The following is a 16,545-nucleotide window of genomic DNA, read 5'->3' as shown; positions in this document are numbered from 1 at the left end:
TTTACCTTGTTTAAATTTACCACATCCTCATGCTAATATCATAGTCGAAACTGATGCTAGTGATATTGGATTTGGAGGTATTTTAAAACAAAAATTATCAAATTCCTCTGAAGAACAATTGGTTCGTTTTTATTCAGGTGCTTGGAATAATACTCAAAAGAATTATTCAACTGTTAAAAAGGAGATTTTAAGTATTGTTTTATGTATTACTAAATTTGAAGATGATTTATTTATGAAAAAGTTTTTATTAAGAATTGATTGTCAATCTGCAAAATCAATTTTAGAAAAGGATGTTAAAAATATTATTTCTAAACAAATTTTTGCTAGATGGCAAGCATTGTTGGGCAATTTTGATTTCGATATTGAATTTATAAAAGGAGAAAGCAATTCATTACCAGATTTTCTTTCTCGTGAATTTTTGCAGGGAAAATGAGTTCATCGTCTTCCTCCAAGATTGAAGACAAGAAACCAGTTAATCAAAAGCTTGTTCCTTTCTCAAGTCAAAATCGTTTTTCCCCATTAACTCCAATTGCAAAAAATTCTCAACTTTATTCAAACATGCTACAATCAAAACTAGCTACTCCAAACATTTCTCCAGTTCAATCAATTAGCCCTTTTTCAAAACCTATTCCTTCTGAAACACAAATTTCAACAAATCCTAAACCTACAAATAAAGCCCCTTATGTTCTCAATCCAAATCTCTTGAAAATCCAAATACTTGAAGATTCTCAAATTCTTAAGCTTAATCAAGGTTTTCATGTTCTTACTGAACACCTCTTTGGTCGAGGAAAAACCTTTCATGAAAACTCTTACAAATCTCGAGAATATTATCAAACCATTCTACAAGAATCTGGATCTGTTCAGATTGATCACCGTTCTAATAATAAGGAAGGATCTATTGATTTTAGCAAAGCCCGAATTCTTAAAATCATTTCTCCAGAAAATTGGTCATCCAATCTTTCCTTCGAAAAACCCCTTTATCAATTCCCTGCTTATCCAAGATATTCATATTATGATTACCAAGAAGCTTGGACTAAAACATTTTTTCTTCGAAACTATTCTCATTCATGGTTCATTTTCTTTGATAAAAATTTCAACTGTGAATACCCCAGATGGTTTGTCAATTGGTATCGTTATATGGGACTTGTTCCAATTTGTTTACCCACTGAAATTCTCAAAGGATTTTCTAAATTCAAAGAACTATTTATTCAACAAATCCCAGAATTTGAATATTTGTTACAGTTCACCATGTTATTCAAAGTTCCATGGATCATGTCCTGGACATTCTCTTATCAAGAAGCAACAGACTTAAATCCCCCTTGGCTCAATAGACAATTTCGTCTAAAATGGTGGGATAAAGTCACAATTTCTCAAGCAAACGAGCAGGCTGTTTTCAATCATTATCAATCAATGTATAATCAAAAGCCAGAAATTGAAGCGAATCTTATCAAGAGTCTATCTTCTCCAGATGCTAATCTTATTAGCAAAATTCGTGCCGCTGCAAATTCTTCCCCTGAAGATCTACAACAATTACTTCAAGAAATTCGCAATTCTCCAACTAATTCAGAAAATTCTCCCACATCTGTCAAAAATAATTTTCAAGATGCTCAAGATCCTTTTGATGATCCATTTGCAGATTAATTAAATTTTTAATTTTGGTGTTATACCTTCAATGTAAGGTATTCTTTCATTTCGTATTTCACCCTCCACCCTTGGTGTCATACCTTTTTAGGTATTTTGCAAAAGTGTTTGTTATTCAAGGGGGGGTAGTACTACGTTGTGTTAGTATTTATTCAACTGTTATCAAATTTATACACTGTGTGAGTACATCAATTATCAAATAGTATTTATTCAACTGTTATCAAATTTATACACTGTGTGAGTACATCAATTATCAAAAATATTATCAAATCCTCTGCAGAGATAAGATGTTAAATTATTACAAGAAAACAAACAACTTTTACAAAGATGAAAGAAGATGCTCCATTATCGCAAAAGAAGATTTTCCATTATCAAAAAATGACAAAATATGATGCCAATTATATATATATATATATATATATATATATATATATATATATATATATATGTTTAGGTTCTATGGAAAACAAAAAACCCTAAAAAAACCCTAAAAATCATAAAAATGCATAAAAAAAATACTTAGAGATCACATAATTTTTTTTATAAAAAATCGCTGAAAAAAAAATAAAAAATGAATTTTTTTTATTTTTTTTTTATGAAAAAAAGTTTTTTTTTTCAAAATTTTTTTCAGCGAATTTCTTTAAAAACCTGCGATTTTTTCATAAAAAATGTCAAAAAAAAAGTTTTGTGATCTCTAGGTATTTTTTTATGCATTTTTATGATTTTTGGGGGTTTTTTAGGGTTTTTTTGTTTTTCAAATAACCCTTCCCTACATGGCATAATAATTATTGACAAACCAATAAATGATATATTTCTCCTTTAAAAATCGATTTAGGGTTTCTTCATGTACGAATGACTTCTTCTTCTTCTATGATTACTCTTCTTCTTCTAAAGTGATGATCTCGAACTCAAGTCTAAAACCCTAATTCTTGACTTAAGGCAAAAAGGGCTCCTTTAACCCTGCCTCAATGGGCCTCCCTCCCCTTAAGGCCTAAATCCATAAAAGACCTAAAAAGGCATCCAAGCCCAACTACAAGGCCTCTAAGGCCCAATATGGCCCAAGAACCCCGAACATGGCCTTAAGCCCAAAAAATAACCTGCTACAATCAGGTGGTCCCGATGCCTAACTTAAACAAGTTCATGCATACACCCAACATATCTTGAAGCCTCTGTGATCCGGAGGCCTTAAACAAGTTCATGCATACAATCAGGTGGTCCCGAGGCCTTAAGCCCACAACCAACCACCATCAACAACAGTCACCCCCGCCACCACCCGCCACCATATTAATTCATATACGAATAACCACTTTCACTATAATTATTCATATATGAATATACGTATTCACATATGAATACATTTATTCATACATATTCATAAAATGAATATGATCTTTTCCGTCGGCCCGGTACGCTGGAGCGTTTAAGCGGCAGATTCGAAATGAGCGGCCTGGATTTATTCCTTCGTTCTTAACTTTTTTTTTCTCAATTGAACCCTCCCATATATATATATATATATATATATATATATATATATATATATATATATATATATATATATATATATATATATATATATATATATGTGTGTGTGTGTGTGTGTGGCCTTTGAAACCCTTTTCTTTTTGTTATTAATGGGTGACCATCTCACAACGTTCATGTAACTACATCACAGATGTAAGTTCACATTATTGACCTACTGGACATCGATACATTTTTAGTCCATGAAACGAACATAACAATATAATGGAAAAACTAGGTTATCAGGTAGCTCCAATAATCTATTATCATTTTAGGATACATATAACTCATATAGATTTTGGGTTGATAGCTTTAGAAAATGATGATGATGTCAATATCCTATCTAAATATGTTGCTGCAAATAAAATTATAAAACCAGGTATAATAGTGATGGAATGAGCACACATAGGAGGGTCTACCATCCTATAAAGCGAAAACTAGCCCTTCATGTTCAAGAAATACGTATTAGGTTGCTACTTTAAGAGAAGTTGAAAAAAATTGCTACTTTAAGAGAATAAATTACCTTCAATAAACATCTATATAAGCGTTTGTTTGGATTATTGTCGATTCATGAAGTGTGAACTACTATCAATATACCACATAAAACATAAAATCATGTTCGATTATAGGCGGAGGCTTGGAAGCTTTGCCCATTAGCATCTCTTTAAGGAAGAAAAATAAACGAGGAGTAAATGTGAGATTAAAAGAAAATGTTTTTATATAGATTAGAAGAGAGATGATAGGTGAAAATACAAAATTATCCTCATGTGTAGGACACATGTTTCATCTAAAAAATCAAATTAAACACAAGTTATATAGGGGGACTAAACCATAACGAAACATGTCTATAAGGGTTTCTATGAAAATTTGAAGTTTATGGACTTGGTTCCCGTGTTTTGACATACACACGGACCGAATTTGTAGTTTTCTCTCTCTATTTTTTTTTTTTTTTTATGTAAAATATTTTAAGTCTCATATTGAGATCATATTTTTCCTCTGGACTCGAGGATAGATGGTGATATTTATGATCGTCTCTCCACACTGTTATCGATATACTACTTTATAAAATACGAGCATGTTTGTAATATATATATATATATATATATATATATATATATATATATATATATATATATATATATATTGGTGTTAAATCTCTTAATTAATTTGCAAGTCTTGTTGTGCTTAATTATTTTCCGTGTGGGTGCAATTCAGACTCACTGCAGAAAGGAAAAGTTCATTTAGCGTCCTTACGAGTATGTGTTAGTCTATATAGTAAAGAGCCTGAAATAAAGTCAAATGAGATCGTCTTTCCATGCTGTTGTCAATATACTATTTTAATCAATGCTAAAGAGCAGTATTTATAATCATTAAATTTTCAAATAGCGCAAATAATTTATGAAACCTAATTCCAAAAGGGTTATGCTCACTTGGAGTATGATCTGTATATATACTAATGAATTTCATAAAATGGATAACATTAAAGATATAACGGTTTTGACATACAGAAAATTGATTCAAAATAACTGTATGACAACACGCTCTGTCCACAAAAACTAATCACAATGGTTATCCAAGGTAGTGTAACATGGCAACTCAAGTTGTTTTGTCAAGCTCCAACAATTGTTAGTTTTTTCTTTTGTTCTTTCATTCTGATCATGGGTTTTCACCAATGTTTTAAAACCTGGGTTTTTAGTTGACCTGGTGTGATGACCGGTTCACGGGTCAATCGGTTCAACCGGTTGAACCGCCGGGTCAACCCGGTTTATGGTCTTTTTCTATTTCTATATATTTTTATTTTCATGCATAATGCATAAACATATAAAACCAATAATTTGATGTCCACAAAGTTTAAACATTAAAAAACATTGAAGAAACCGCAAACGGCTCGTTGTTTTGGCGTTCGCTACTTGTATCCAACTATCCAAACTCTATTGAAACGGGTCAATCCGGTTTAACCGGTTCAACATAAGCGGTCGAACCGCGGTTTAGGGGAAACCCGGCCGGTTCGATCCGGTTCGTATTTTTACAAAAACCCGGTCTCAATTGACCCGCCTTCTACCCCGGGTCACGATCCAACCGGTTGAACCGGCCGGGTCGACCCGGGTTTTAAAACATTGGTTTTCACTGTATTTTTTATCTAAAATCTTGTAGAGGTTTCATGTCAACTTCTCGACCATATAGAGGTGTGACCTCCTAGACATCTCTGCCTTTTGTTGTGTTCGATATCACATTCACATATACAAATGTATAAATTCCAATTACAGTAAGATAACCGCCAATACAAAAAACATAAAAATCACAATTACACTAGTAATCAAATACGTATATTCCTTAAACTATATTTACTGATCCAACCTTACATTTCTAAAAGTAAAACTAAGAGAGTACTATTGATTTGAGACTATCTTCATGTATATAATTAAATGGTCCATCATCTCAATCAATTATCCTATTCATCCACTCCTACTACAACCAATTAACGGCAGCCAACCAATTTCCCCAATTGAAAACGATGGCCAAAATAGTTTTCGAACTCCAAGATGTCTTCTTTCTCTCAAATAAACATTGACAACCATTATTACCAGACTAGAGGTTTAATCATCAAATGGCTCAACATGGTTCAAGACTCGTGGTGCCAATTGACGTCACCAAGAAACCACGACAACAGAAGCTCCCCCTTCACAACCGGTGGCACCCCGACATACCACCGGTGGCTCAGGTCACTGTCGGGGAGGTTTTCCGGGTAGAAATGGTGGACTTTTCCGGTGGTGGTATCACCAAAGAATACACAGCCGAAGACATCAAATACTCCGATCAGTCTGTTGTGAGTCATCATGCTTTTAAATCCGTTCAATTTCAACCAATCACAATTAGGCCCAATAACCCAATTAACAATTAAGCCCAAAATGTAGTCAACGTCTCCCTGAAAAAGATTCATATTATCATATCTTCTTAGTTCTTTAGTTTCTTAATTCTTACTTACACAGAGACACATAGTCACAATTCATCTATGGCTCCTAGAACACCAAAACTAGTGGTACCTATTGACCTAAAAAAGAAGCCATGGGAGCAAAAGCTACCCTTACATAATCGTTGGCACCCTGAGATACCACCGGTTGCCACCGTTAAGACCGGAGAAGTTTTCAGGGTGGAGATGGTGGACTGGACCGGAGGTGCTATAAAAGATGACAATTCCGCTAGTGATGTTAAACACTTAGACCTTTCGACTGTAAGTGTAAAGAATTTGTATGGAATTAATTTATAAGATAAGTCAACTCTCGGGAACTGTATGAATCATAATAATTTATTAATTTCATAGATTCTGTATATATATGATTTGATAAAATAAAATTGATTTTCAGGTGCATTATCTGAGTGGGCCGATTAGGGTTGTTGATGAGGAAGGAGAAGCGGCTAAACCAGGGGATCTTCTTGCGGTTGAGATATGCAATTTAGGTCCTCTTCCCGGCGATGAATGGGGGTTTACGGCGATTTTTGACAGAGAAAACGGTGGCGGGTTTCTCACTGATCATTTCCCTTGTGCCACAAAAGCAATTTGGTATTTTGAAGGAATATATGCTTACTCTCCTCATATACCTGGTGTACGTTTTCCGGGTATAACACACCCTGGAATAATTGGAACTGCGCCTTCAATGGAACTTCTTAATATATGGAATGAAAGGGAGAAAGAGCTTGAAGAAAACGGTCTAAAATCATTAAGGTTATGTGAAGTTTTACATTCAAGGCCATTGGCGAATCTCCCATCAACAAAAGGCTGTCTTCTTGGCAAGGTATTGTAATGTAATGTAATCACTACTATGAGTAGAGAAAATGTTTACTAATTCAGACCTGTAGATTCCAGAAGGAACTCAAGAATGGGAGAAGATTGCCAATGAAGCTGCAAGAACGATTCCAGGAAGAGAAAATGGAGGAAACTGTGACATTAAGAATCTTAGTAGAGGTTCAAAAATTTACCTTCCAGTGTTTGTTGAAGGTGCTAACTTTAGTACAGGTGATATGCACTTCTCACAAGGCGATGGTGAAGTTTCGTTTTGTGGGGCAATTGAGATGAGTGGATTCCTTGAGCTCAAGTACAATCATCTATCTCAAATCTCATAAACCGCCATTGATACACTTTGTTCTAATTTTAACTGGTTATTAGGTGTGAGATAATACGAGGGGGGATGAAAGAATACCTAACTCCAATGGGACCTACTCCTCTTCATGTAAACCCTATTTTCGAGATCGGACCAATGGAGCCTAGATTCTCAGAATGGCTTGTATTTGAAGGAATAAGCGTTGATGAAAGTGGAAGACAACATTACCTTGATGCGAGTGTTGCTTATAAGCGTGCAGTTCTGAACGCGATCGATTATGTCTCCAAATTTGGGTACTCGAAAGAACAGGTGAAATTCAAATTCCTTGAAGATAATCGCAAACACTGTGATGATTTGATTGACGATTTGAATTCATGGTGGATTTTAGGTTTATCTTCTACTGTCGTGTTGTCCATGCGAAGGAAGGATTTCGGGAATTGTGGATGCTCCAAATGCTGTTGCTACTCTAGCGATTCCAACTGCTATTTTTGATCAGGTACTTTACTTGCATCTGAACTTGGACATACCTGATAATAATCACGTAGAAATGACATAATCAGGGAGTGATGTTCTTTGAATTTGTTGCAGGATATTCGTCCAAAAACTAAGAAGGTTCCAGTAGGGCCACGGGTGGTGAGAAATCCAGATATTCCGAGATGCAGTTACGATGGGGATTTACCCATAACAAAAAATCCTGGTGCAACAGGGTGAATGGGACATGATGTATTTCGATGTGTAGCAACTAGCAACTCTTTTAAAGTTGGGAAAATGAACAAACTATGGAAACTGTTACCATTAAACTAAATTAATGCTATCAAAAGGTAAATATGAAAAACTTTGGCCTAAATATGAAAAACTTGCATAATCTTCTTTTTTCTAGGTTTAAGCTTCTTTTTGGTCTTGACATTTGAAGTACCTAAATATGAAAAACTTGCATTAATTAATATTTTTCAGCGGGATTAACGAGTAGGATATGTCTTTTTCCTTTTTTGGACATCTTGATTTGTTATCACCCCTAGCTTTGCAAATGCTACAAGTCATAAGCACTCCCTTTTTGGTAATTTTTGGCCTATTTTATGATTCATGGATGTCTTTTCCTTTTAATGTATGCTTTTGGGAGGTAATGGTGGAATGTATGAAGTAGTAGGCCACATCAAACTGCCATTCATTGGCTTCGATTCAAACCTACAACATGTATATACAAGCTTATTAATTGCATTTAAATGACCAACATGTAATTACACGTCTATTATTTGCATTACATGTATGCGTATCCCAAAAAGATACACCTTGGATGTCAACGAGTATCCCAAAAAGATTCTTTCATCAGCTTTCACATCAAACTTGTTTTGATGTTCTTTTAAATTGAACAAAAAGCACATGGATCCAAACATATGAAAGAATTTAACGTTAGACTTTCGATTGTTCAGAATTTCATGAGGAGTAATCAGAAAACATTTGTTAATATATGAGCGATTCTGAGTAAAACAAGTAGTGGCGATAGAATCAGCCCATAAATATATAGGAAGATTCGCAAATGAGAGCACTGTCCTTGCAGCTTCACAGAGAGAATGATTTTATCATTCAACTACACCATTCTGCTGTGGAGTGTAAGGTGAAGAGAAATTGTGAGAAATTCATTTGCTTGTCAATAATTCTTCAAATGCATGATTTCTAAATTTCTGAACCGTTATCACTTCGAATTTTCCAAACAGGCTTTCACAATTAAGTTCAACTTGCTTGATGAAATCAATTAGCTTCTGAGTCGCTTCGGATTTCTGTTTAAGAAAAAATACTCAAGTAAAGCGAGAAAAATCATCAACAATAACTAAAATGTATTTGTTACCGTCAATGCTTTCAATAGTTGATGGACCACAGAGATCAATACGCATTAATTCCAGTGGCTCAATGATCTTGGTATTAATTAAAAAAAATTAAATAGATATATGCTCGGTTTTAACGTTTTTAATTTTGTTTTTTTTTTATATTTTTTTTCGTTTTTTTATTTTTTTCGTTTTTTTTAATTATTTTTTTTTCTTTTGTTCGTTTTTTTAATATATTTACTACATAGTTGAAGATACTAGTGTTTTTCTTTATTTTTTGTTTTTATTTTTGATTTATTTTTACTATTTTATTTTTAAACTAAATATCGCTTTGAGTTTTTTATGTTTAACAATTATAACATTTTAAATAAGAAAAATATTAATGATCATAATATTTTCCGTTCATACATTTTTTAATCATATTATTTTGGGATCAAAAAATTTTGAATCAAATTATTTTGAATTATAGTATTTTGAATCAAATCGTATTTGAATCGCATCATTTTGGATCAATAATATATTCAATGAAATATAGTTTTTTTGTTCAAAAAAATTATGAATCATTATATATTTTGAATTATTTAATTTTGAAACATAAAAGATATAATTAAGGATTATAAAATATTTGAGTCTAAATATTTTTAGATCATAACAAATTAAGGATCATAAATAAGTTGAAGCAAAAGTTTTTTGAATCATAAATATTTTGGATAATCACATTTTGGATCATATTATGTTCAATATATTTTTTTAAAAATTATTTTTTCTTAAAATTAAAAATAAATACTTCAAAAACTTATTTTTGAAAAGTTCTCTTTACAAAGTTATCAATATATTGAGTAGAAGTATTCATTAAATTTTTATGATTTTCGGAAAAAAAATTCTCTAGGTTTTTTATTAAAAAAAATAATTTTTTTCCAAATTTGCATGATTGTGCTTCTTTTATAGAGAATTAAATTTTAAGAACTATGGTTTTTTCAGATTTTTTTTCAAAGAAAAAAAACTTATGGCCAAAAAACGATGTGAGTGGAAAAAAATCCACCAAATGAGGGATTGATATGTGACAGAGAGAGAAAATATGAGGGGGAAGGGGGGGGGGGATGTATGTTGGAAGGGGGTTTTTTATTCGTTTTTGTTTCCTCTTTCTTTTTATTAATTTAACCTCTAAACAATTAACATTTCCGAAAAATGTCAAGATCTTGAACATAATTACAAAACGTCATATCATTTCGTGAGATATTAATGATAAATAAAATCAAATATCCACATTTTATTTTTTCAATCATGCGGGATAAATTTGTTTTCGTAGTCCGATTTTATTTTTGAGTGGTCACTCGATACAATATATATATATATATATATATATATATATATATATATATATATATATATATATATATATATATATATATCCTTAAGAGTATGTGAGAAAAGTGAATATACCCTTAAGGGTATATAAGCTTAGGTACCCAAACTCACCATACTACGACGTTTTTTGGGCCTGAAGGTCTCGCCCTGGAAGGGTGTGATCCGCTTCAGGAAGAGGGGAAAATTGGGTCCCCGATATATTGGGTCGTTCAGGATCATTGCCAGGGTTGGCAAGGTGGCTTACAGACTAGAGCTGCCGGAGGAGCTTAGTCGGATCCACAGCACTTTCCACGTTTCGCAGCTGCGAAAGTGCATCATGGATCAGGAGACGGTGGTGTCGCTGGATGATATTCAGGTCGATGAGCGCCTGAATTACGTGGAGAGGCCCGTGGCCATACTGGAGAGAAAGATGAAGACTCTGATGAACAAGGAGATACCTTTGGTGAAGGTACAGTGGGAGCATCGGAAGGGGTCCGAGTAGACGTGGGAGCCAGAAGCAGAGATGCGGGAGCATTATCCGGAACTGTTCGCCGCAGCAGACTTCGAGCACGAAGTCTAGTTCAAGTGGGGGAGAATTGTAACGCCTCGATTCTCAGGTATCGATTTTATATAAGAATTTTCTTGTTTTCAAGGTCTACTCGACGAGTTGGTTGCCCTACTCGTCGAGTAGCAGCGGGTTGGGCCGCGTGTTTTAGTGACCTACTCGCCGAGTCCAATAAGGGACTCGACGAGTAGGAGCTGGAGGATGAAACCCTAAATTCTGGGGTTTTGCATCCTATTTAAAGGCCCATTTGCCCCTTAGCCTACCTTTGCAGCCTCTAGAGAGTTCGGCAAAACCCTAATATGTGTGTGTGTGCTCCATTTGTGTGTTTCAAGCTTTGGAAGAAGATTCTTAGAAAAAGGAACTTGAACATCAAGTAGCTAGCAGCAAGGAGCTTGTGTGGACCTGAAATCTACCTCAGATAGCATCATTTGAAGGTATCAAGTCGTTACCTTGACCTTCTTTCCTTCTAGATCTCTTTTGGGTTGAGGATTAGGGCTTTTCATCATGTTATCAAGCTATTCTTGGGTATGAGCTAAGATCTGAAGTTGCAACTTCAGATCTGAACTCTCCTTGGTCTTTAGGTCCATAAAGCTTACAGCTTTAGCAAGTATGAACCCTTCCTTTTGAGTTAAACTCCATTTCAAGTTTAGTTTTGGCATTACTAGTCATTAGAGCCTTGCATGCACGTAAAGTTTGCAACTTTACGTGATAAACGTGCATTAGGAAGCTGGATCTATAATTTGGAGCCTTAGCATGGCTTAAAATCGTCTGTATGAATAAAGGACTGAAGAGACTCGGCGAGTTGTATGATCGACTCGGCGAGTCCAATGAAGATTGTCGTAGACTCGGCGAGTTGAATGAACGACTCGGCGAGTCCGATGAAGGTTGTCGTGGGCTTGGCGAGTCAGTCGAGTGACTTGGCGAGTCGGCGAGGGTTTTCCCAACCTTTGGACACGTATGAAATCGGCGAGTTAAAGGGAAACTCGACGAGTCAACCAAGGATTTCACGACTTCTCGAGTTCAGGGAGGACTCGACGAGTCGAGTCAACATGGAATGTTGACTTTGAATGTGGACTTTGACTTTGACCAAGAGTTGACCAGTTAACTTCTGAGGGTATTGTGGCAATTTGGAAATTTATGAAATAGGGTTTTATGGTAACTATAGGTGGTGGAGTTCGTGTTGGTGATCCGGGAGTTGAGCTTTCTAGTTTCAGACGACAGTTGCGAGGTGAGTTATCCTTACTATACTCAAGGGTCTAAGGCACCAAGGCCGGCCCTTCGAATTGTTATATGGTTATGTTATGCTAGTATGATCTGTTAGCTCGGTGTCCTAGAGGGTAGGATAACATTATATGACATGTGGTATGATCTGTTAGATCGGCATCCCGGTAGATGGGATGGTATTATGTGTTATGTGGTATGATCCGTTAGATCAAGTATTGTCTATAGACTGTTATGTGAATATTTGTTATATGTGCACATGTTTGTTTGGCGGTTGAGGCTTATTTGCTTTGTGTGAAAGCCAATAGACCTGGGCATTCCAACCTGTTGGTTGTGGGCCGTGAGTATTCCATCCCGAGGATGATTGGACTCATAGTATGTGGGCATTCCAACCTGTTGGTTGTGGGCCTGGCGTATTCCATCCCGAGGATGATTGGACCCATAGTGTGTTGGCATTCCAACCGGATGGTTGAGGGGCTGGGGTATTCCAACCCGATGGTTGACTGGACCCATAGTATGTTGTTTATGATTATATGAGTATTGTTGCGGGTATGGGTATTTTGGGGGAACTCACTAAGCTTTTGGGCTTACAGTTTCAGTTTATTGTTTCAGGTACATCAGGGGATCGTGGGAAGGCAAATGCGTGATCGTACAACTCCTCACTTTTTATGACTTTGCTTCTGGGATACTCTGATATAATACATTTTGAAAACAAGTTTTGCAATGATTAATGGTTTGGATATGTTTTAAAAGTTTTAAATTGGCTTGAATTTTATGGGTGTTAGAAGTTGGTATCAGAGCCTTGTTTTGAGTGAATTGGAGGAACATGCGTGTGAATCCAGTCTCAAATTAAGGAAAGGTTTTCAAAATGATTTCTAAAATGGTTTTCAAAATAAGTAAATGAGGATGCAGGATGTACGATCAGCCGGAGCCAGTAAGTAGCCCCCAAAATACCATACAGTTATTTGATTATGTGATATGTTAGAACATCATGCTAGTGCTAGGCTAGGGATCTTCAGGAATTGCATGATAGAGTTGTCTGATTGTATGGTGCCTGATAGCCTAGGGTTTTCCTTATATGAAATTGACATCATTATTGTAGTTGCTTAGTGTATGCATCACGGCCGTACATAATTAAGATCTTATAGCCTGAGAATGTTTGATTTAGCCTTATGTTCTGTTCTTGTCTGATTGGGAGCTTAGGGTAGGATTGGATATTCGAAAGTCTATAGGGTCCAGCGTTATGTATGGCTAGCATACATTAGTGCTGCAGGGTTGGTGGAAGTTTCATGGATGGGTGAGTTGTGTGGGACCGGTAGGTCAGTTGTGAGACAGTTAGCTTTCCTCTAGGAGTGAGGATTGAGTGCTTGCTATGTTTATGTATATTGTTAGGGTGTTGTGGTGATACTTGAGACAAATATGGGTAGGTGTGAAAGGTAGTATGGGCACGTACTACTGAAAGCACAGGACCCATACGCGTAGCAAGGAAGTCACAACCCCTAGGGATTAGTCGGTTCCTGGTTATTTATGCGGATTGTCTGATATCTTCCTGTTATGTTTCATAATGGCAGTTACGAGACGTTTCACGACGGGGTCTGGATCAGGATCATGACAGGGTGATCAGGAGGCCCCAGTGGCACCTGAGATTATCGGCCAGGAGGGGCCAATGTTGACAGAGGATCGGGTCAGGGAGATCATTTGCGAGGAGGTGGTCGAGATTGTCCGAGGTCAGATTCCGGATTTGTTCGGGACTATTAAGTCCGCTATGATGGAGTATTTCGACGGCAGATATGCAGCCCTCACTGAGACAGCTGCTGCTGCAGCCACCGCGTCTGTAACAGCGGCAGGAGGGGGAGCGGGGCTAGTTTTTTAATACAGGGACTTCGATAACACGAAGCCCCCTACTTTTGATGGGACGCAGGATCCCATCAAAGCTATGAGGTGGATCTCGGATGTGGAGGGGTGTTTCTTCACTTATTCATGTCCTACTGACCAGAAGGTCAGGTGTGCTCTGAACCTGCTAAGGTCCGGGGCCAAGGACTGGTGGAGACTTGCGACTGGGTCGTACACTGATGACCAGAGAGCTGCTGTTACTTGGGAGTAGTTCAGGGACATGTTACGCGCCCGTTACATTCCGCGGGTCGAGCGGGAACGTTTGGCGCAGGAGTTTCTGAGTTTGAGACAGGATGAGGAGTCGGTGACGGAGATCACCCGTATGTTCACTGAGAGGGCGATGTTTTGCCCGGAGTTTGCTTCCGAGAAGGCTCAGATGACCCGTTATCTGAGCATGCTCAAGACTGACATCCGTCAGTTTGTTGCCACCCAACAATGTGATACTCTTCTGGAGTTGCAGGAGGCCGCTAGACGGCGTGAGTTGGAGATTGAGCTGCAGTTGAGGGAGCAGCGGCAGGCCCCGACACAGTCGCAGCCGGCGCCAAAGCGGTCCAAGACCGCTGATACTAGGACTGGGGGACAGCCAAGCCGCACTTGTGGGAAGTGCGGGAAGACTCATTCAGGGATGTGCCGGACAGGGAGTGGGTGCCACCAATGTGGCAAGCAGGGCCATTTGGCCAGGGATTGCAGGCAATCGACTCCGACTTCTGGAGTCAGGCTTTGCTATCATTGTGAGCAGGTGGGCCATATGAAGGCCCAGTGTCCTCTACTAGCCGTCAAGCCGGCGCAGGCGCCAGCGCCGACTACCTTGAGGATCACAGATGGGAGACCAGTCAGGGCAGAGCCTCCGAAGGCTCAGGGTCGTGCCTTCCAGCTTACAGCCGAGGAGGCCAGGGCAGCATCGGATGTGGTTGCTGGTATGTTTCTATCCTTACTCCCATTGGTTATATCTGTTGTATGCTTATCTGTTATACTTGTGATTAGGTACGTTCCTAGTGAACTCCTTACCTGCACTGTTTTTATTTGACTCGTGGGCGAGTCGGTCTTTTGTATCTTAGACATTTAGTAGGGAGTTCAGAGTGCCAGTAAGAGAGTTGGAGTGTCCGTTGCGAGTTTCTATCGCCAACGAACACGGGGTTTCGGCTTCTTCGATCTACCGTGGGTGCGAGATGGAGATCTTCGGGGTACCTTTTCCGATAGACTTGATTCTGATCCCCATGGGGGATGTATGCGTGATTGTGGGGATGGACTGGCTCAGTCGTTTCGGTGCTATGATTGATTGCGAGGGTCAGCGGGTAGTGGTTCGAACCCCAAGTGGGGGAGAGTTGATTATATATGGCGAGGGCACCAGATCGGGGTCAGGGTTTTGTTCAGCCGCCATGGCTCGGCAATATATTCAGCATGGGAGTGCAGGTTACCTAGCGTATGTATTGGATACGCGAGCCAGGGATCAGATTTCGGTTTCCGATGTTCCTATGGTCAGAGAGTTTGCAGATGTATTTCCAGAGGAGTTGCCAGGGATACCTCCGGAGAGGCAGGTCGAGTTTTAGATCGACTTGGTGCCTGGTGCGGCCCCTATTGCCAAGGCGTCGTACTGATTGGCGCCACCTGAGATGCAGGAGCTGTCGTCACAGCTGCAGGAACTGCTGGGCAAGCAGTTCATCCGACCTAGCAGTTCTCCATGGGGAGCACCGATTCTTTTTGTCTGGAAGAAGGATGGTTCACACCGGATGTGCATTGATTACCGGGAGTTAAATAAGTTAACGGTGAAGAACTGTTACCCACTCCCGAGGATAGATGATCTCTTCGATCAGTTGCAGGGCGCATCTTGGTTTTCCAAGATAGACTTGAGGTCTGGGTATCATCAGGTCAGGGTCAGAGAGGAGGACGTGGAGAAGACCGCGTTCCGAACTCGTTATGGACATTACGAGTTCGTGGTGATGCCGTTTGGGCTCACCAACGCGCCAACAGTGTTCATGGACCTGATGAATCGGGTCTGCAGACCGATGCTCGATCGCTCGGTCATAGTGTTTATAGATGATATCTTGGTGTATTCCAAGACCCGAGAGCAGCATGAGGAGCATCTACGGGAGTTATTGGGAGTTCTGAGACGAGAACGGCTGTACGCCAAGTTCTCGAAGTGTGAGTTTTGGCTACGAGAGGTCCAGTTCCTCGGACATCTCGTTAACCAGGAGGGTATTTTGGTCGATCCGGCCAAAATCGAGGCGCTTATGCAGTGGGAGGTTCCGAAATCTCCCTCAGACATCAGGAGTTTTTTGGGATTGGCAGGGTACTACCGGAGGTTCATACATGATTTCTCCAAGATTGCGGTACCCCTCACTCATCTGACGAGGAAGAGGGTGGATTTCTGGTGGGGCCCTAACCAGCAGAGGGCGTTTGAGACCCTCCGATAGCGACTGTGCGAGGCCCCAGTCTT

At 38.5% G+C, this 16,545-nt stretch overlaps 1 protein-coding gene across 2 annotated transcripts; it reads left to right on the top strand.

Moving 5' to 3' along the window:
- The first annotated feature begins 5,612 nt into the window (after positions 1 to 5,612).
- Positions 5,613 to 8,124, top strand: LOC145160287 (uncharacterized). Of its 2 annotated transcripts, none has more exons than XM_079079417.1 (6): positions 5,613 to 5,986; positions 6,525 to 6,953; positions 7,018 to 7,253; positions 7,325 to 7,568; positions 7,648 to 7,755; positions 7,848 to 8,124. In XM_079079417.1, the coding sequence occupies exons 1-6, from the start codon at positions 5,768 to 5,770 to the stop codon at positions 7,968 to 7,970; spliced, it is 1,359 nt and encodes a 452-aa protein (XP_078935543.1). In that variant the 5' UTR covers positions 5,613 to 5,767; the 3' UTR covers positions 7,971 to 8,124. The 2 variants fall into 2 exon arrangements, with proteins under 2 accessions (XP_078935543.1, XP_078935544.1); XM_079079418.1 differs by lacking the exon at positions 5,613 to 5,986 and adding an exon at positions 6,050 to 6,391.
- The last annotated feature ends 8,421 nt before the right edge of the window (positions 8,125 to 16,545 follow it).

Source organism: Lactuca virosa, chromosome 2 (assembly GCF_052849685.1).
Source record: "Lactuca virosa cultivar CGN04683 chromosome 2, Lactuca_virosa_CGN04683_v6, whole genome shotgun sequence".
NCBI classification, from domain to species: domain Eukaryota; kingdom Viridiplantae; phylum Streptophyta; class Magnoliopsida; order Asterales; family Asteraceae; genus Lactuca; species Lactuca virosa.
This window is presented reverse-complemented; position numbering and strand designations above follow the sequence as displayed.

Coding starts and splice junctions, on each gene's coding strand:
- LOC145160287 (XM_079079417.1), top strand. CDS start 5,768: ATGGCTCAACATGGTTCAAGACTCGTGGTGCCAATTGACGTCACCAAG. Junction 5,987..6,524: donor AATACTCCGATCAGTCTGTT/GTGAGTCATCAT, acceptor ATTGATTTTCAG/GTGCATTATCTGAGTGGGCC. Junction 7,756..7,847: donor CAACTGCTATTTTTGATCAG/GTACTTTACTTG, acceptor AATTTGTTGCAG/GATATTCGTCCAAAAACTAA.